This window comes from Eumetopias jubatus, unplaced genomic scaffold (genome assembly GCF_037043125.1).
Source record: "Eumetopias jubatus isolate StellerSeaLion01/CBP00866 unplaced genomic scaffold, mEumJub1_p1.0 scaffold_7, whole genome shotgun sequence".
Taxonomy (NCBI): domain Eukaryota; kingdom Metazoa; phylum Chordata; class Mammalia; order Carnivora; family Otariidae; genus Eumetopias; species Eumetopias jubatus.
This window is the reverse complement of record NW_028274813.1, coordinates 145,270,966-145,293,489: the sequence shown is the minus strand read 5'-3', so window position 1 is coordinate 145,293,489 and position 22,524 is coordinate 145,270,966. Positions and strand designations below refer to the sequence as shown.

Genomic DNA, 22,524 nt, shown 5'->3' with positions numbered 1-22,524 from the left:
CTGAGTGAAATAAGTCAATCAGAGAAAGACATGTATCATATGACCTCACTGATATGAGGAATTCTTAATCTCAGGAAAGAAACTGAGTGTTGCTGGAGTGGTTGGGGGTGGGAGGGATGGGGTGGCTGGGTGATAGACATTGGGGAGGTTATGTGCTACGGTGAGCGCTGTGAATTGTGCAAGACTGTTGAATCACAGTTCTGTACTTCTGAAACAAATAACGCAACATATTTTAAGAAAAAAGAAAAAGAAGAAGATAACAGGAGAAGAAGAAAAGGGGAGTATGTCAGAGGGGGAGACGAACCATGAGAGATGATGGACTCTGAAAAACAAACTGAGGGTTCTAGAGGGGAGGGGGGTAGGGCGATGGGTTAGCCTGGTGATGGGTATTGAGGAGGGCACGTTCTGCATGGAGCACTGGGTGTTATGAACAAACAATGAATCATGGAACACTGCACCAAAAACTAATGATGTAATATATGGTGATTAACATAACAATAAAAAAATAAAAAAAAAAAGACTAGCTGGAAAGTCTCTGTACTTTGTGGATGGGCTTTGAATGATGTCTTCTCTGTAATGTGGTTCAGAGCATTGGATGAAACACTGGCGCTGTGGACCTTCACTAAGGCAGCATGGCCTCATCTCCCCTTTTCTATCCTTTTGTGGCGTTTTTGTGCTTGGTGTTTCAGGTAGCTGGTTTATTCAGTGTTCTCCTCCTCTTGCTCCTCCTTTTAATGCTATCATAACCTCATAGGTTGTTTAATGAGGCGTGAGGCTCTCTGAAAAGAAATTATAAATTTGTTTCTCTGAAGAGATTTTTGAATTATGCCCAAGTATTTATGTATTTATTTTTTTTTATTTTGGCAAGCTACAAACTATCAATATGTACTGAATGAAAGCATATTACACATCCTAGTTCTAAAGGATTTTCCTCTTTGTAAGGCTGAGCCTTTGGAGAAAACCATGTGTTAACTGAAATGGTGTTAGTGCCCCTGTCCTCAACTAATTCTCTTTTCTGAGTCTTGACACACTTTATTTGCTGTCTGTGTCTATGCCTAGTTTATACTTGTTTTTTCAGCATTTGCAGTAGGTTTGTCACCTAGTAGGTGATCAACACTTGTGTACTGAGTCGAGGGAGCTTAAAAGATAATATTTTCCTAGTCATCAAACCCACAAGTACAGGCTGCTTCACAGTATTTGGATAATCGCCCTGCCTTGCCTCTGCTCTGAGCTAGTTGTCAAGTGCTTTAGTCCTGCTTGAAAGGGTTCTGTCTTTTAATTTCATCTGGAATTCTTGTGATATGTGGTATAGTACGTTGCACATAAGAGGTGATTCATGAAAATACATGCTTCCTTATATGTTTTTGGTGGATATTTTGAGAAATTTATGTAGTATCTTTATCTGTAAAATAGAGGTTAAATGTAAATTTTCATGAAAGATTTTGAAGGAACCAATGAATTGACAATTCATTTCTCTCTATTCTTCTATACCAGAAGATGTCTGAATTCACTGATGGGTGAAATTTGCCTCATTCTATTAATTAGAGCATTTCATAAGGTTGTCTACATCTTTCTCACCTGCGTTCTTTCATAGACGCAAGCTCAGCTTGGAAGCCTTGTCAGGGGGAGACATTCCCTACCTCTGCCTCTTACCAGATGCCCTCCTGCTGAGAACTACACTTGTATTTCCAATGTTTACTAGGTCTATTTAATGATTAGGCAATGTCTGGATTTTTGCCAAGAGACCCAAACGTATGGCTGTAAGAAGTAATTTCCTGGGAGGGGAAAAGTTTCTTGGGGGCTAGCACTGATAGGTATATTCAAGAATTTATTCCTAACCCAAATTACATTACTTCACATCCATGGTAATTTTTTAATGTGGGCATGATGACATGATGCCAAGAAGCCACTGCTTTGATTTGGCCCTTGGTTATCTGTGCATTACCATGTATGTGTTTCCTGGTCTTGGAAAGTGGTGAGGGGAGTGGAATGCCTGCTGGTGTCTGAGGTTGTGGGAGACTCAGGGCTCAGCTTTCCTTTCCTGCAGAACTGAAGCATGAGATCCATGTCTGGCACCTGACTGCACAGCGCATCAGCCCGGCCAGCCGAGAGGAGACAGCAGTTCGGGGCCTGCTCCTGGGGAAGGTGCGGGCACTGGAGCATCTGCTGGCCCGAAGGCTGCACACCTTCCACAGGTACCAAGCCAGGGCCCTGCTCAGGCAACTCTTGGTTTTCATCTTTATAAGTTGTGCTCAGTGGTTGGATTGTATCAACAACCTATTTACTACCACCCCCATGGTGTCCAAATGTCATAGAGTGTACCATTCAAGTAAGTTAAAATGATGGGTCCTCAGAATACTTCATGGTACTCTAAAATTGTAACTCTATCTTCATGCCAGTGAGCAGGTTTTGGGTACCATACACTGTGTAGTAAGTCTCTTGTGGAACATTATTTTATCTAACCCCTACTTGGATCTTTGGAATGTGTGCTGGTACTAGCCCCAGTTTAAGGAAGAAAAAACAGGTTCAGAGAATTTGACCAATTTGTCCAGGATTCTACAGCGAGGAAAGAATTACACCAGCGATTGAATCCACACTCAACCACTTCCTGTCACACTTCCACACATAACATGTTGCATAGCAAGAATCAAAAACAATATAAAAAATTAATCTAACAAAATACCCTCCCAGTAGTTGATTTCCAGGGACCTCAAAAAATACCTAAGTCCTTCTCAATTCATTTCCTGTCATTTGCTTCTAATCAAAGCTAAGATATAAAAGGTAACTGGAGTGGTGAGTATTTCCTCCCAACTCTGATGAGATGCTGAGTTCTAACCTGTCTTCACTTTGGGAGTGCTGATGGGAAAAGCAGGAGCATGCCCACCCCTTAGGGACATTGAAGCATTACTGCCATGAGCTGGGAACTAGGTGGAGATGAGAAATCTGTCAAGACAAGGGAAATGTGAGTCCTTGTGAATGTAGTGTAAATGATCTTGCATGTTGTAGTTTGCTGAAACCAGCCCTGTGTTCCCCGGCTGAAGACCAGCACCGAACCTTGAGGGTAATCCAGCGTGGCTGTCTTGCAGCCTGTTCAATTAGTGGGGGAGGGGCGGGGGGGGAAGGCCACAGGTGAGCCTGTGGGGACTCACTCTCTCCAGACAGGCAGCCCAGGGCGAAGCACTGTCTCAGCCCCATCCCAGCCCAGGACCCATCTCCACCAGGTGGTGCTGGGGAAACAGGTCCTGCAGCTCCAGGAGGGCCCAGAATTGCAGACTGGGTCCCAGCTTTGACAACAGGCATACATCTTAAAAGGAGAAACTTTGTAAATTAAAGATGCAGGAGTAAATTTCCCTAAATGTATTTAATCCATTGACACTGTGGGGTGTTAAAGATATACTCAGTGTATCTCAGCGTTACACATGTGAAGAACCACATGGACCCAGAAGTTCACCAAATTTCTGTCGGCTCATCCTGTGTTGATCACAGATAGCAAAACTGAGGCCTGGAGAGGGCAGTGGCTTTGCAAGGCCACACAGTCACTGAGGAGCAGATTAGAATGAGGGTGGTCTAAGGCAAGTGCTGGCTCTGCAGGTCTTGTTTTTACATAGCCTTTAAAAAAATTGTCCTCAGGATTTGCCTAGGTCTGCTGTGATTTCCTTTAGGGTATGTTCTGGCTGCATGATCAGCCTCCTCTGATAACTTACAAGACACGAGTGCTCATTAAAACTAAATTCTCCACTGTTCTGATTGATAAAAGTCACCACTAAAGCAAGCCATTAGTTAGTTTAGTTGTAAATATAACATAACCTCATTGTGGAAAAAGTATAGAAAAGTAGACAGTGAAAAGAGGTAAACAAATTTATGCCGTCATTCCCCTTGTTCAAGTTTTGGTCAGTGTTCTTCTGACGTTCCCTATGCTCACACTCACACGTATACATGCTTGCACACACCTAATTAACATTCCATTTATTTCCTATTGTTATGGAACCTGGACCACCTGACAGAAGAACCCAGTGGCACCCCGAGAACTTGGAGGATAAGAGGTTTATTTAATGCTGGCGGAATGCCGGTGGGCTCAGGGGAGAGTGGTCTCCAAAGGTCTGAGCCCTGAGCGCAAACAAAGGGGGTAATTTATGCAGTTCTACTTCTGCATCCTGGGCACTCTTGGCCCGCGGGAAGCAGAGCAGAGAGAAGAACCCTAAAGAGCCCCGGGGCAGGGGCTGAGACTCCCTTGTTGGTTCGGTCAGCCATCTTAGGACACAGATGTTTCCTTATCACTATGTACTTTTCTTTGGAAATATAGATGGAGCATTTTTCCCAATCCATAAACCCAGCTCCACTGGTCACCTTCCATGACCAGGTGTGCACTGTTTCGCGGCTACCTTAGGTATCAGTGGGTGGTGTCCAGGCCAGAGGTCCATGCTGAATGTGCAGCTGACTGCTGCCTTGCTGATCTCACTGCTCAATGTCACCAGGAAAATAATGAGTCTGTCTTTTTCTCCTTTAGACAAATCTCACAGGAAGATAAAAATTGGGAGACCAATATCCAGGAACTACAAAAAAAGGTATTGTGGTTTCTTCTCTCAGGAATTTCTGATTCACCTCTTGCTTCACACAGAGATAAAACTGAAAGTGATTTCTCTTTTTATTCCTATAGCTGTACACAAGAGAGATAAGTTAGGAGTTAATGGGGAGTTAATGGGGAAAATAATTTTCCTGACATTTTCCAAAATCATTATTTTGTCCAGAAATTGAAAAGTTAAAATTTTTATATTTCTTTTGTGATAGGGTGGCCCTTTCTATGGTTAATGTAGCTGCAGAGAAAGTTGGCTGGGTGCCTCTGGCTCTTGGAGCTCTTCTTGATCCTAAAAGGCAGGTGTCATGTTTCCCATTGTGTGGATGAGGAGGTGGAGGTAGGGACAGGTGGGGCACGCTGTGTGAGATGGAGAAGTGTTAGGGACAGAGATGTAGTGTGTGTGTACATTCTGTCATATGGCTCTCACTTCTGGTGGGCACACATAGTGCCCTCTCCTAGCCAAGAGAACTCTTCTCCAGATCTGCTTGGAGACGTTTGTATCTTTGTGATCTTTCAAATCCCCGTAGTTTCTTTTCTAGGGAGAGGGTGAGTGCCCACTTTCTTATTACGATCAGAACATTTTATCTCTTTCTAAAGGAAATTTAGACATGGGGGTCCTGGTGAGTAATGTGTTCTTTGGGTCTCTTCCCAGTCTCTGTCCCATTGAGATGGTTAGGGTTGGGAAAGAGGGGTGTGGCTATGACCCTTTTCTGGGCCCCAGGTTTATGCAGACCCTGACTGCTTTGCTAGACCATGTAGTGCTGGCTGTGAGTTGGGGAAGAGACTGTGTACCTCTCTGTATACCTGGCTGAATGAGGATTGAGGAGAGGTGGAAGGGACAAGCAAAGGAGCTTGTACTGAATCTAGGAGTCCTCAACTGTGATAGCTCCAGATACCTAAAATAAGAAAATTTAATAGACACCCAAAATAACAGATAAGCACAAACTCTGCATCATCTCCACTTGTACCAGCCAAGTGATGCTGGGAATGTTCTTTGACCTGCCTGCTCCCTCCATTTTCAATTCTGGAAATGCCCATGGTAATACCTACTTTCTGTGATTAACATGGCCGCACAGAAGGTTTGTGGTGTCTCCCCTCACAACAGGTGGGTGCCATGCCCTTTTTCTCTTAATTCACCATCACAGACTAATCGAGCAAAACTGGCCTTCCTTGGAGGTGGAAGGGGGAGATGAGTTGGCTTGCGGCCAGCTCAGCCACAAGCTTTGGCAGTAGGTGAGGAAGGAGGACAGATGCTCAGGAGGTGGCCCACATGATCTGTAAACAGGGGGCCAGGGGCTGCAGCCAGAGCCAGTGCAACATGGAGGAATTTATGACAACAACTCTAACTGCATGATCAGAGAAATCCAGAAAGAAAATCTATACCTATGTGCAGATCTCTCTATCTCTATACCTATCTCTACCTCTGTCTCTCTTTCTATCCATGTACATACCCATAAAATCTGTCTCTCTATATATATCCATATTTATACCCATATCTATACTTTATCTAATTCCAGATAGACGTAGACATAGACAGATAGACAGATGTGCTGGTGGGACATGACACAGTTGTCAGTTCACATGGTGGAGCGTGATTCACACAGGGGCCTGGTTGGGTGGGGCAAGACAAGTCAGTGCCCATCTGCACAGGTTTTCTGGGACTTCGCTCCCTTCCCCAGCTCCACACAGCCGTGGCCCTCAGAGCATAGCACCCTCTGGGAACCTTGCCCATCTTGCTCTGTGGCTCAGGCCCACTGGAAGAAGGTCTGCACCTCTGAGGTTAATGAAGGTACTATAGAGCCTTCTGGCACCTCCCCTCACCCCTGAACAACTTGTCAGGCTCCCACAGGCATCATCTTGGTGATTAGGGCACTGTCAGGCACCTTCCAGGGTCCCTGTGAACATGAAAGGATATAGTAAGAACCTCAGCAGGAGTCATGTTATTGCAAGAACATGTTAACCTCAGCGCCACTATGAACAGGGATTTGTGTAATAGGAGGAAAGTTGAATTAAAAGGATAGGGGAATGGAGGGAGATCTGAAAGGGGAGAAATCAGAGAGGAAGATGAACCATGAGAGACTATGGACCCCAGGAAACGAACTGAGGGTTTCAGAGGGGAGGGGGCTGAGTGGGGATGGGGTAACAGGGTGATGGGTATTAAGGAGGGCACATGTTATAATGAGCACTGGGTGTTATACCTAACTAATGAATCATTGAACATTACATCAAAAACTAATGATGTACTACACAGTGGCTAACTGAACATAAAAAAAAAAAAAAGAAAGGGTATAAGCATGTAGCACCTGTGGAAATGCATGGCCAGGGCCCTGGAAGTTATGTTGTTTCTCCAGTGATTTTGCCAACATCTCATCTAATGCTTGTGGTGGGACTGGGAGCACTTTCTTCATCACATTAAGAAGCCATTTAGTCAGGTGTTCTATAAAAGGATTGTGCTATATATATATATTTAAAAATTTTATTCACTTATTGGAGAGAGAGAGAAAGAGAGAGAGAGAGAGCATGACTGGGGAGAAGGGGCAGAGGGAGAGGGAGAAGCAGACTCCCCGCTGAGCAGCAGGTCCAACGTGGGGCTCGATCCCAGGACCCTGAGATGAAGGTAGACCTTAACAGACTGAACCATCCAGGCACCCCATGTACTATATTTTAAATTTATTGTGTTTATTTTTAATAAAGATTTTGAATGCTGTAATCCCAAATCTGTACAGTCTTCCTTATAATGCATTACCTTATAATCTTCTTTCAAGTTCAAGATGTTATATTTTTCATCTTAAAGAGAATTTGTAGTGATTCAAGTCATGTAGGATGATGGACATATTGCAGGAAGCAGAAGATACTATCCAGTAAATGAGTTGTGTTTTCTTTTCTCACAGCACAGGATATCAGACAAGATTCTGCTCACCAAATGCCTGATGGTGTTGGGATTTGTTATCTTCATGTTCTTTCTCAATTCATTTGTCCCTGGTGTTCATCTTGATCTTGGTGAGTCTAATTTTTTGTTACCTTTTGTTGATAGGCTTTGCAATTGCTATCACAGTCTGCAAGGGAAGATTTCAAAACTTGTTCCTAGACATTGGTGAGGAGGGCTGATGTGGAGTGTGGCCAGCCTTTGATGGAAAGAAGGAAACCTTTATCCACTACCTCTCTTTTTGTTTTCTGGGAGAGAGGGAGAGGGAAAAAGAGAGGGAGGGAGGGAGAGAAAGAAGGAGATGCATCTCCAGCCCCTAGTGTCTCAGTGCATGGGTCCTCAGCCCTTTCAGGGTTTAACATTAGAAGAAATATAAAGTAGAGTCAATATTATCATCTCTCTTATACTTGATAACCAGATCTGTAAATTGTTGCTTGAGAAGAACCCCCAGAAGAGACAGGAGGTACCATCAACAAGGTCATAGTCTTGCAGTTTGTGCAACTTGACATGAGGATTAGATGAGGGACTGAAAGGGCCAGGGGAGTGCAAGAGGTCTACAAAACTCCCCTGCCCCCTATGGTGCATCCATTTTCCCCACAGAGCAGAACCCCTTCTCCCACCCTCTCCCATAGGTTTCTCTTCTCTTGTTTTCCTGGTGCTATGGCTCTCACTTTCCACTTTCTCAAGTCCTGTGTCAAGGTTGCAGGGCCTGTCCCCCCCGGAGACATGCTGTCTTGCAGATTGGGCTCACCACATATCTTGTTAACCCCGACATCCTTCCACTCTTCCTCAGTATTTTCCACATTCCTTAGGTTTTTCTTACTGATTTAGCAATTATCTCTATTGGTGTTATTACTTAAAACAAAACAAAACCCAAACGACTTCCAAAATGCACCTCACATGAATGTATAGATTTATGAGAAAGATAAATTTGAAGTCCTTTCAAGGAATATTTTTTTATAACCAAAGCTTTATGGTTTTCCTTCAAAAGGAAGCTCTATTAAGATATATTAAATTTCTTTTTATAAAAATTTGATTTACTGCAACATTTGAAGAATATAATTTCTATAGAAAGCAAAGCCTCTTTGTAAAATGATGGATAATGTGAGCAAGTTTCAGTTATTCACACCATGGCATTGCTCCTTTGGATCTAGGCTACCATCAGAAATCTTTATTGTAGATTAATTTCCCTTTTCTGTCATATGTAGAAAGACACATTGCTAGAGTCTTTACACATAGTACGTGATGTACATGCTTTTGACTGGGTGTCCAGCTTTATATCATGTGTTCAGAACCTCTCAGAATTTATTTCCTTAAATAATCTCAATCTAATTTTCCAGGCAGCCTGGGCTGGGTTCTAAGCTGACAAGTGTTCTTTATCCACAACTGAGAGCCAATCCATATAGAATCCTGATGTAATAAAGAATGCCAAAGCTAGACTGGTAAAAATGTCATGAATTTTAATTTTATTTGGTGTATTACATCTAGAAATTATTGTTGCAATGTAATTATTTTGAATTACACTGCAGACATAATGTAATTTTAGCATTATAAAGCTTTAAGAGGTGGTCACCACAGGTAATTAAGCAAATACAATAAAACTGGTGTTTTGTGGGCAGGAGGGTTCCATTAGATAATTCTTTTGGGTATTTATGGGATATTTTGTTTCTAATTTTATTTGGGATCACACTATAAATGAACATAGCATGCATTTTAAAGACTAAAAAATATATGGAAGTTTGCATGCGATATTTTTAGCATTTGGCAAGTGATCACTCTATAAATAACAATACTTTAAAAATTTAGTCATATCTTTAACTATATGGACTTTAAAAAATCTTGATTACTGCAAAACATGTTATTTTAGCCTGAGAAGTTGACACTTTTTATTAAGATGTTACCTCTCTTTTTGTACGGTTGTTGCATCTGTGATCAAGGAACTTCTTTATTGCTTTTAATTTTATGTTTTCAGTTAGGGTTTGTGAAGAAATGATTTTATCTGGGGATCCTGGAATACGTAACTCAGATATTCTACCTGCTGATGGGAACAGGAACAAAACTGATACAAGATCTGCCCAGGGCTTCAGTCAGTAGATCTGACCATTTATTTTTGGTGAATTGCTGTTTTGAATGTGATGTGCTGTGTAAATTGAGCATAATACAATATGATGTCATATAACATGAGGTGATGTCACATCGCACAATGTACATCATGAAACACGTGACATTATATAAAACAGCATAATATCAGATGATAAACTGGTGTCATATAACACTGTGTACAATGTGACATCACATAATTACAATGTGGCGTCATATAACATCAGATCATACCATGTAACAAAACATAGCATCATATAACACATTCCTTCATTTAAACATCATAACCTAAACACAGCATTAACTCTCATCCTCTTTTTCTTTATTTTATTTTTTTAAGTTATGATAGAGAAAAACTGAGTTTTCCTTTTGGTACAAAATTTTATGAATTTTAACAAAGATGTAAATTTATGTAACCACCACTACAATTGGAATATAGAACAGTTCCATTGCCCCAAAAAACTTGTGTTATCCTTTTGTAATTACCCCTGCCTCAATCCCAGCAACTCCTGATTTGTTCTCTATCCCTACAGTTTTGTCTTTTAGACGATGTCTAACACATGTAATCAGACTTCATGCAACCTTTCACTTTTCTCACACAGCATAACACCTTTCAGATTCATCCAAGTTGCTGTGTGTATCAATAGTTCATTTGTTTTGTTGCTCAGTAGACTTCTGTGGTATGGATACATTTTGTTTTTCCATTCACCCATTGAAGGACATTTGGATTGGTTCCAGTTTTTGGTGATTGTAAGTAGAGCCAACATTTGGCATGGTTAGACACCCTCCCCTGGAGTTCCAAGCACCTTAGATCGAGAACTCACATGTTATTCTAATTATTTGTTTGTGTCTCTGTCCCCTAATATCCCCTTGCCCTAGCTAGACTCAAGGGCGTGGTCCTTGTCTGCTAAACTTTTCTCTCCTCAGTGCCTTGTATAAATGCCCCACACATTAATAGATACAAGATATAGGGTTCTAGAATGCATGAACAAACTTCTTGATTCTTTCTTTTTAAATTATCGATAGGTTTTTTAATTTAAACAATGCAGAAAATAACAAAAAGATAAAAGTTTCTACTTAGAATACTATGTGACTTCCAAAGTGAATATCATATTCTCTACTTTTCAGAGAAAAACAATGTTCACAGTTTTGTCCATATTCTTCCCTATTTTGTAATATTACATTATTTATTTATCTAGATTATTTATCAGTCACCTATGTATCTATGTCACTAATTTCTATAGTCACATTGTCTATAGTGAACTACATCTCTTTTTTTCCATTTATGTATCATACAAATGTGATCATATCAGTGTAGAGACCTACTTCATTCTCTTTTAATGACTACACGTACTCTATTGTATGGATACACCATGTACAATTCAGTGAGACTCCTATTAAAAATTAAATTGTTTTCCATTTTTATGCCATTACCATGATACTGCAATGTACTTCCTTGTACATATGTGACTGACCAGCTGTACTTTGAATTTTTAACATATTTTGCTATGTTCTCTGTTGGTTTGTCATTTTTTTCTTTTTCTTTTTTTTTAGGCTTTAGTGATACTTTATTTTTTAAAATTAATTAATTAATTTTTAAAAAATATTTTTTATTTATGACACAGAGAGAGATAGAGAGAGAGCAAGCACAAGCAAGGAGAGCAGCAGGCAGAGGGAGAGGGAGGAGCAGGCTCCACGCTGAGCAGTGACCCCAATGTGGGGCTCGATCCTAGGACCCAGGGATCATGACCTGAGCCGAAGGCAGACGCTTAACCAACTGAGCCACCCAGGCGCCCCTAAAATTATTTTATTTTTATTAACATATAATGTACTATTTGTTTCAGGGGTACAGGTCTGTGATTCATCAGTCTTACACAATTCACAGTGCTCACGATAGCACATACCCTCCCAATGTCCATCACCCAGCCACCCCATCCCTCCCACCCCGCTCCACTCCAACCCTCAGTTTGTTTCCTGAGATTAAGAGTCTCTTATGGTTTGTCTCCCTTTCTGGTTTCGTCTTGTTTCATTTTTTTCCTCTCTTCCCCTATGATCCTGTCTTGCTTCTCAAATTCTGCATATCAGTGAGATTGTATGATAATTATCTTTCTCTGATTGACTTATTTGGCTTAGCATAATATCCTCTAGTTCCATCCATGTTGTTGCAAATGGCAAGATTTTGGTTTTTTTGATGGCTGCATAATATTCCATTGTATATAATACCACATATTCTTTATCCATTCATCTGTTGATGGACATCCTGGCTCTTTCCAGTTTGGCTATTGTGGACATTGCTGCTATAAACATTGGGGTGCACGTGTCCCTCCGGATCACTACATCTGTATCTTTGGGGTAAATACCCAGTAGTGCAATTGCTGGATCGTAGGTAGCTCTATTTCCAACTTTTTGAGGAACCTCCATACTGTTTTCCAGAGTGGTTGCACCAGCCTGCATTCCCACCAACAGTGTAGGAGGATTTCCCTTTTCCTCATCCTCACCAACATCTGTCATTTCCTGACTTGTTGATTTTAGCCATTCTGACTGGTGTGAGGTCTTCTTATTGATTCTTATAGATTCCAACTTAATTATGAGAATTTTAGATGTGGCTGACTCAGCCTAGGTTCTCTAGAGAGCAAAGCCTGGGCGAAGGCTTGTGTGTGGGTTTTTCATTGGGAAGTATGATTCCAGGGAAGAGAAGTGAAGGATAAGGAGGCAGAGTAGTGTCAGGTGAATGTGATAACCACTACACTGTGGAAACATGGAAGCACAATAGTGAAGAGAGGATGCCAAAACAAGACTGCATCATCATATGGCCACTAATGTGGGCCACTGGTGGCTCCATCCCATAGGATTGTCTGAGAAGAAGTATAGAATATGTCTCAGGTCTGTCCATGGGGTTGCATGGGAGAGGGTGCATTTACCTATTGGCTCCATTAGCCATTGGTTCAAGTTCTATGGAACGCTAACTTGCACATGTATACAGCTGATACATGCATGAAGGTCAAGCAGCAGAAAGGCTACAGTTGGGAAGTAGGTGCATGGATTTAGGGACAGATTCAGTCAGGGTACATCTGTATGAGGGCACATCCACACAGAGCTGGCTACTGCCACAGACTTTATGTGAGAGACAGGAGAACTTTGAGGGACCTAAAGGTGCAAGAGGTGCTACAATAGTGAAGAAAGAAAAGGGACCTGGTTACAATTTATGTGCATCTGGCAAAGAGATAGTTCCCCAATGTGCAAGGATCTTTATCTCACAGCATATGTTAGAATTAACTCTAGTCTGCTCAGTTGGTACACAGAGGAAACTCTTGCTACCAGATATGTTTCAAAATTCTGATATCTTTGTTTGTATTTTACAAGGAGAATTCAATGTACATACTGAATTGTATATAATGTAACACCCCCAAGAGGTTCAGAGCCAGCATCTTATCATCTAAGCTTTAATATTGCTGCAGTGAAACATGAATACTTACACAAGGTGGGATAAATTAAGACCATAAATTGCCTCATTTTAGTTCAAGTCAGGTTTTATTGAATTTTAACATAAAACTTATAAAAATTTTTGCTTTATCTGAACTTTAGGATTTCAGAATCATGGATAATTGATTAGTAAACTGTAAGAATCAGTGAGCCAGCGTTAAAATGTCTTTGGCCTTACAATTTATAACCTTGATCAGGAGTTTTCTAGGTCTCCTCTTTGATAATTAGTTTAGAATGTCCCCCTAAGTTCTCTCACAATATATTTGATTAGATTTCAGTTTTGGAGGTTTTTCTGTAATTATTTCCCTGATTATGGTTTCAAAATTGCTAGTGTTTTTACTGTCCCTTTGTGTCCTATTGTTGAACAAATAAAACAACTTACTTGATCAGTCTTAAGCAAAATAAAGGTTATTGAAGGATACTGGGCTCACTGGCAGACTGCAAGGGATGATTGGTCCTGGGCAGTGGGCAGACTCAGGAAAAAGAAAGGCATCCAGACAAAGGGCATGCTCCCGATTCCCAAACACTCTCCATTCTATTCTCATAGCCTCGTGCTTCTCCATGCACCATTTTCTCATCTTTTTTCTGTTCACAGCAGAACAGAGATGATCTCATTACTTTCCTGATTTGTAGAATCTCACTTTCAGCAACACAGAGGGAAAAAGTTATTTTGAATCCCAGATTCCCCGGTGAAGAGTCTGATTGGCCCAGACTGGATTAGCTTCCTTTTCTAACCTAGAAATTATGACCAGGACAAGGGCCACATGTTTTATAATGGAGGGGCTGGAGGTATAGTTCTTAGAGGAAGGGGGTCATTGTGAGCTGGACAGACATCTCCAAAGCTTCCTAATATATTTCCCAGGTACTCTGATTTCTGGTAAGTAATTCATTTCAGTTACATCATTCATTTATTAATTCAGTTATCCATTCATGCATTTGTACAACAAATGCAAGTGGTGGTGTAGGGCCTGGGTATAGTGTAGTGAACATAAAAACTATGTCAGTGCTCTCATTGGTCTCTCATTATAGAGGGGAGGTCTGTATTGATTCACATGAGGTGCATTGAGAATTACACAGCTAATTAAGACACAGATCTTCAGAACTCTCACAGTTCGTTGTAGAGGCAGGACAAGGGTACCAAGTTATAAAGCCAAATATGATAACTTCCATAATCAAGGGACAGATGAACTGTTATTGCTGTCAAAATTAAATAGCTAGAAATAGGGGAGAAGGAAATGGAATAGGAGGAGGAAGAAGAAGAAGGGGAGGAATAGGAAGAGGAAGAGTTGGAAGAGATCATATCCAATTGAAAAGGCAAGGAAATGCCTCTTGGAGGAGGCAGCATTTTTCATGGACTTTGACAAAAGAATATGATTCCAAAGGTTGGGGATGAGATTAAAGATTTCACCCAGATGGAAAAAACTGAGCAAATACAAAGCAGCAAGTGACCCTTGTAGAACTTCCAATAAAAAAAACAGAAACATTTGTCCCATGGTGACCCATGGTGTATGCCTGGCAACTGGTTGATGGTGTCCCAAGAGGTAGGTCAGCAGCACCCTTCATGCTGGGCAGGTGGTTCAGAAATGTTATTCCAAGTAAGCTCAGACACTCACCAGCCCATAACATGGATCTGTTCTTTTATGGCTGAGAGGATTTGACCAGGTTGTCTTCTAGCTCATGTGTTATCAAAACATAAACTTAGACTGATACTGTGAAATGTTACATTTTAACAAGGAGACAAATGCATTAGTTTGAAATAAGTGTAACTGTGGAGGGGACAGTATATTTGGATCTTGGGGTTAGTCAAAGGGTTTGAGTGTTTCATAGCATCATGCTGTGAGTGCCTGTGAGTGACAGATGAGGAACTGAAACTTCAATTAAGTCACTTGACTACCCTGTCAGTGAGGGCTGAGATGATCTAGTTTTGAGGGTCTTCTCAAGACTCTGCTGCCTCAAAGAAAGACTTCTTCCTATGGCCTCAAAGTAGATCTAAAGGAATGGCGGCACTCACCTGAGTTGTAAGGATACACACACACACACACACACACACACACACACACACACACACGGCAATTGTTACATGAAGTTAGTGTCAACCTGATAATAGAAACATTTAAATCCCTAGATAGTTCCTTTCTAGTTTTTATCAAGTATTCATCTTAAATGAATGTAAATATCCACATGATTATTTTGGAATGACAATAAATATAACAAATAGGTCTTGGCTTTTAAGAATCAATTAGAGTAAAGTGCCTGTTTTCCTTACTAATCTTACCATGGATAAAATTACCATATTCCCCATGACACTGCAGAAATGAAATTGAGAGAGAGAGGTGAGGGAGAGGAAGGAAGAGGAAGAGAGAAAGGGAGCAGGTGAGATGAGAGAGAGAGAGAGAGAGAGAATGGATTAGATTTTTTTTATTGAGATCTAGAATTCACATACCATAAATTTCATCCTTTAATGTGTATAATTCGGCGTTTTTTTGTATATTCACAAAGTTGTGTAACCATTGCCACTTCCAGGACATTTTCCTCACCCTCAAATAACCCCACACCAATTAGCAGTCACCATGTCCCCTCACACCCTGCATCGCACCTCCTTCCAATAATTCCACTTTCTGCCTGTATGGACTTGCCTATTACGGCATGGGATCTTTTGTGTCTTAGCATAATAATTTCAAGATTCATCCATGTTGCAGGATGGTTTACTACTTCATTACTTTTTATGGCTGAATAATATTCCATTTTCTAAGCTATGCCATAATTTGTTTATCTATTAATTGACTGATGGACATTTTGTTTTTTTCCACTTTTTGGTTGTTATGAATGATGCCACTTGAACATTTGTGTATGAGTTTTTGTGTGGACATATGTCTTCAGTTCTCTTGGATATATGCCTACGAATGGAATTGCTGGGTCATATGGCAATTCTGCATAACTTTTTGAGGAACTGATAGATTGTTCTCCATAGCACCTTTAATTTTACATTCGCAACAGCATTGGATGAGGGTTCCAATTTCTCCACATCCTCACCAACACTTGTTATTATCTATATTTTTGATTATCTGCTTTCTTCAGGGTGCGAAGTAGTATCTCATTACGTTAATGAGATGGCTAATGGCTAATGTTGTTGGGCATCTTTTCATGTGCTTGTGGCCATTTGTGTATCTTCTCTGGAGAAATGTCTATTAAAACACTTTACCCATTTTAATTAATTTATTTATTTAAAATGTTATTTTATTATGTTATGTTAGTCATCATACATTATATCATTAGTTTTTGATATAGTGTTCCATGATTCATTGTTTGAGTATAACAATCAGCCCTTTACCCATTTTTAAACTGGCTTGTCTTTTTGTTGTTGTTGAGTTATAAAGTTCTTCATATAGTCTGGATACTAGCCCCTCGTCAGGTATATGATTAGTAAACATTTTCATTTATTCTATGGATTTTCTTTTTGCTTTCTTGATGGTGTCCTTTGAAGCACAAAAGTTTTTATTTTGAGGAAGTCCAATTTATCTGTTTCTTTTGTTCCTTGTGCTTTTGAGGTTATGTCTAACAAACCATTGCTTAATCCAAGGTCATGAAGATATGTACCTCCGCTTTCTTCTAGTGTTTTATAATTTTCGATCTTCCATTTAGGTCTATGATCCATTATTTTCATATAAAGTGTGAGGGAGGTGTCTTTTCTTTTTTTTAAAGCTTTCTCCCACCGTTTTATTGAGAAATAATTGACACATTGCTGTGTGAGTTTAAGGCATACAGAATGACAATTTGACTTATGTGTTTTGTGAGATGATTACTACAATAGGTTCAAATAAAATTTATTTTCTCATGTAGATAAAATAAAAACAAAAGAAGGAAGAAAATAATAAAGGAAGAAAAATTTCCTCCTGTGATGAGAACTCTCATTTACTCTTGTAACAATTTTTGTATATATCATACAGCAGAGTTAGCTATTGCTTCATATTGTACATTTTATCCCTAGTACTTATTTATTTTTTGGTGAATAATTCAATCTCTTTAATCCAATAGATATATTCAGGTTTTTTATTTCTTCTTCAGTCAGTTTCAGTAGTTTGTGTCTTTCTAGGAACTTGTCCACTCTATCTAGGTTATCAAATTAAATTTTTTTCATAGCATTACAGGCATATCTCAGAGATATTGTGGATTCAGTTCCAGACCACTGCCATAAAGCAAATATCACAATAAAGTGAGTTAAATGAATTTTTTGGTTTCCCAGCACATATGAAAGTTATGTTTACACTGTAGTCTATTAAGTGTGCAATAGCATTGTCTAAAAAAAGTGTACATACTTTAATTTAAAAATATTGCTAAAAAATGTCAACCATAATTTGAGCTTTCAATGCGTCATGATTACTGGTCACAGATTAACATAACAAATAATAATAATATAAACGCTTGAAATATTGTGAGAATTACAATAATGTGACACAGAGACATGAAGTGAGCAAATACTGTTGGAAGAATGGTGCTGATAGACTTGCTGGATACAGGTTGCCACAAACAATTTGTAAAAAATTCAGTGTCTGCAAAACACAATAAAGTGAAATGCAATAAGATGAGGTTTGCCTGTGTGTTATAATCTTTTTAAATTCAGTAAGGTCTGTGGTAATGTCCCTACTTTTCTTGCTCAGTCTAGCTAAAGGTTTGTCAAGTTTGTTGCTCTTTTGGTTTTTGATCATCTCTATTATTTTTCTATTCTTTGTTTGATTTATTCCCACTCTCATTTTTATTAGTTACTTTCTTCTGCTTGCTTTAGGTTTAGTTTGCTCTTTTTTTTTCTAGTCTTAACATAGAAGATTAGATTATCCACCTGAGACCTTTCCTCTTTTTGAATGAAGGTATTTACAGCTATAAATTTCCTTCTTAGCATTATGTTGATGCATCCAAACTTTTTGTTTTGTGTTTTCATTTCCATTCATCTCAAGTATTGTCTAATTTTATTATGATTTCTTCTTTGACCCATTGGTTTAAAGTGTGTTGTTTACACAGGGAAGATTAGTCCCTTTTTAAGCTCTGGCTTAAAAACCAGAGGGGCTGAATTCTGTGAGATACAAAACTGGTGGTACTTGGAGCCTGGAGCTTTAAAAGTCTGCTGAGTCAGGACAGGGTGATCTCAGGAAACAAATTGAGGGTTGCTGGAGTGGTGGGGGGTGAGAGGGATGGGGTGGCTTGGTGATAGACACTGGGGAGCGTATGTCCTATGGTGAGTGCTGTGAATTGTGTACGACTGATGAGTTGCAGATCTGTACCTCTGAAACAAATAATACATTATATGTTAAAAAAAAAAGAAGATAGTAGGAAGGGAAAAATGAAGGGGGGGAAATTGGAAGGGGAGACGAACCATGAGAGATTATGGACTCTGAGAAATAAACTGAGGGTTCTAGAGGGGAGGGGGGTGGGTGGATGGGTTAGCCTGGTGATGGGTATTAAAGAGGGCACGTACTGAATGGAGCACTGGGTGTTATATGCAAACAATGAATCATAGAACACTACATCAAAAACTACTGATGTAATATATGGTGATTAACATAACATAATAAAATAAAATTTAAAAAAATGTCTGCTGCTGAGTCAGCACAGGGTGAGCTGAAGGGTGAGAGATAGCTGGGTTGCTGCCCTTAAAGAGACAGCAGCTTGTATGGAGAGGCAACATAAAAACTTCTCTGAAAACAAGGGAACTGGCAGGCACCATTTTCCTCCACCAGTCCCTAGCATTAACACAGAGCCAACTGTGAGAGGCTGGGCTGCATAGATACTTGCTACCTAACCCACTAGCAATGTACCACGTGCATGAGTTCTCCTGAGGACTAACCTACTCCAAGCCTGCTAGCCTTGGCCCTGAGCTCAGGGCAAATTTTGTTAAAGCTGCACATGCTCCCCAATCAGATACTGGGTGCATAGCTGCTACAGGGCATCATGTACATCCTCCATGGTGCCTAGCCATGTGCCCCCACCACTGTCCTACACTGCACCTAGTCATGCACCTCCAGCTACCCTCACATGCCACACTCAGCCATGTGCCCCAGCCACTGATTCATGCTATGCCTAGGCACCCTTACATGCAGCACCCAGCTGCTCACCCATAGCAGCCATAGCACACTGCTCAGTCACACACCCCAGCCACATTTGCGTGCTGCACCCAGCAGCCAAGTGCACAGCTGCCACCACCCAGCCACCACCCTGCACACCCAACTGCACACTCCCAGTCACCCTCATGTGCCAGGCCCAGCTGTGCCTAGCCTTGCATCCCTGACAGCCCTGGCATGCAGCCCTACCACCATAGTGCTTCAAGGGATACAGTTATAGGACGAGTGGACCAGCAAAAATTTTGCTATACTGCTGCCCTGTTTACAAGTTCTCCAGCTGGCACACCTCCTCAGATTTGGCCTGCCTCTGGTACCACTAACACCACAGAGAGCAAGCACAGCCCACAAGTTAGTCAGGGCAGATGACTGCATTGAAAGAAAAAGTGACTCCAGACACAACAGCAGGGGGTAAGTAACACACATAGGATACTCTCCTTAAGTGTCAGGTTCTAGTGAACAGGCGACAAACCACTATAGGGACTCCAGGACCTCTTCTTCATAAAACCATCATTTTCAAGAGCAGAAGACACAGCTGACTTTCTTAACACACAGAGGCAGACACAGAGTTAGATAAAATGAGGAGACAGAGAAATTTAGCCCAAGTGAAAGAACAGCACAAGGCCATGGCTACAGATCTAAGCAAAACAGATCTGAGTAATATGCATGAGAGAATTTAAAGCAATGATAATATACTCCCTGGACTTGAGAAAAAAGTGGAAGACATCAGTCAGACTCTTAACACATAGATAAAGAATAACATAACAGAGATAAAGGGCACAATAAACAAAATAAGAATCAAGGTTGATGGAAAAACAGTAGGCTGGAAGAAGCAGAGGAACAAATTAGTGACCTAGACGCTAGAATAATGGAAAGTAGTCAAGCTGAACAAAGGAGAGAGATAAGAATTATGCAAAATGAGAATAGACTTAGGGTACTCAGTGACTCCATCAAATGTAATAGCATTTGTATTATAGGAGTCCCAGAAGAAGAGAGAAAAGTGGGCATAAAATGTATTTGAAGAAATAATAGCTGAAAACCTCCCTAATCTGGGGAAGGAAACAGATATCCAGATCCAGGGGCACAGAGAACCCCCAACAAAATCAACACAAACAGGTCCACACCAAGACATATTGTAATTAAATTGACAAAATATAATAAAGAAAAAATATTAAAAGCAGCAAGACTAAAGAAGTCATTAACTTGCAAGGGAAAACATATAAAGCTAGCAGGAGATTTTTTAAAATTTTTTTATTATGTTAATCACCATACATTACATCATTAGTTTTTGATGTAGTGTTCCATGATTCATTGTTTGTACATAACACCCAGTGCTCCATGCAGAACGTGCCCTCCTCAATACCCATCACCAGGCTAACCCATCCCCCTACCCCCCTCCCCTCTAGAACCCTCAGTTTGTTTTTCAGAGTCCATTGTCTCTCATGGTTCGTCTCCCCCTCTGACTTACTCCCCTTCCTTCTTCCACTCCTGCTATCTTCTTTTTTTTTCTTAACATATGTTGCATTATTTGTTTCAGAAGTACAGATCTGTGATTCAACAGTCTTGCACAATTCACAGCACTCACCATAGCCCATACCCTCCCCAATGTCTATCACCCAGCCACCGCATCCCTCCCACCCCCCACCACTCCAGCAACCCTCAGTTTGTTTCCTGAGGTTAAGAATTCCTCATATCAGTGAGGTCATATGATACATGTCTTTCTCTGATTGACTTATTTCACTCAGCATAACACCCTCCAGTTCCATCCACGTTGTTGCAAATGACAAAAATCTCATTTTTTTTGATGGCTGCATAATATTTCATTGTGTATATATACCACTTCTTCTTTATCCATTCATCTCTCGATGGACATCTTGGCTCTTTCCACAGTTTGGCTATTGTGGACATTGCTGCTATAAACATTGGGGTGCATGTACCCCTTTGGATCCCTACATTTGTATCTTTGTGGTAAATACCCAGTAGTGCGATTGCTGGATCGTATGGTAGCTCTATTTTCAACTTTTTGAGGAACCTCCATACTGTTTTCCAGAGTGGTTGCACCAGCTTTCATTCCCACCAACAGTGTAGGAGGGTTCTCCTTTCTCCGCATCCCCGCCAACATCGGTCGTTTCCTGACTTGTTAATTTTAGCCATTCTGATTGGTGTGAGGTGGTATCTCATTGAGGTTTTGATTTGGATTTCCCTGATGCTGAGTGATGTTGAGCACTTTTTCATGTGTCTGTTGGCCATTTGGATGTCTTCTTTGGAAAAATGTCTGTTCATGTCTTCTGCCCATTTCTTGATTGGATTATTTGTTCTTTGGGTGTTGAGTTTGATAAGTTCTTTATAGATTTTGGATACTAGCCCTTTATCTGATATGTCATTTGCAAATATTTTCTCCCATTCTAGCAGGAGATTTTTTAACAGAAATATTGCAAGCCAGAAGATAGTGGCATGATATATTCAAAGTGCTGAATGTGAAAAAGCTGCAGTCAATACTATTCTATCCAGCAAGGCTATCATTTAGAATAGAAGGAGAGATAGGCTCCCAGACAAACAAGAACGAAAGGAGTTCATGACCATTAAACCAGTCCTGCAAGAAATATTAAAGGGGACTATGGGTGGAAAGCAGAGACCAAAAGTAGGAATATAAAGGTAGGAAGCACAAAAACAATAAAAATGAGTATTTTTGTAAAAAATCAGTCAAGGAACTCACAAGATGAAAGGATGTAAAATATGATAACATATACCTAAAATGTGGGAAAGAGAGGAGTAAACAGTGGGTTCAAACTTAAATGACCGTCAACTTAATATAGACTGCTATTGTAGAAGAGGTTATATACAAACCTAATGGTAACCACAAATCAAAAACCACTAATAAATATGGAAAGAAATCCAAATATATCACTAAGAAAATCAACAAACCATGAAAAAGGGAAAGGCAAGAAAGAATAAGAGAAACTCTTCAGAAATAACCACAAAACAAGTAACAAAATGGCACTAACTGCATATATTCTAGTAATTACGCTGAATGTAAATGGACTAAATGCTCCAATCAAAAGACATAGGGTGAGAGAATGGATTAAAAAAAAAAAAAACAAGACCCAACTACATACTGCCTACAAGAGACCCATTTTAGATCTAAAGACACCTGCAGATTGAAAGTGAGAGGATGGAGAAACATTTATTGTGTAAATGGAAATCAAAAGAAAGCTGGAGTAGCAATACATATATCAGGCAAAGTAGAATTTAAAACAAAAACAAGAGACAAAAGGGGCGTCTGGGTGGCTCAGTCGTTAAGCGTCTGCCTTTGGCTCAGGTCATGATCT

General features: G+C 40.2%; 1 protein-coding gene across 2 annotated transcripts in view; it reads left to right on the top strand.

The window, feature by feature from the left end:
- OCA2 (OCA2 melanosomal transmembrane protein) overlaps positions 1-22,524 on the top strand; it is a 470,182-nt gene that overhangs the window by 144,100 nt on the left and 303,558 nt on the right. For both annotated transcript variants that reach the window (XM_088025221.1, XM_028087266.2), the window contains 3 exons: positions 2,048-2,195; positions 4,508-4,565; positions 7,468-7,576. In XM_088025221.1, coding sequence (XP_087881347.1) covers positions 2,048-2,195; positions 4,508-4,565; positions 7,468-7,576 — 315 coding nt within the window. The remainder of the gene's footprint in view (positions 1-2,047; positions 2,196-4,507; positions 4,566-7,467; positions 7,577-22,524) is intronic.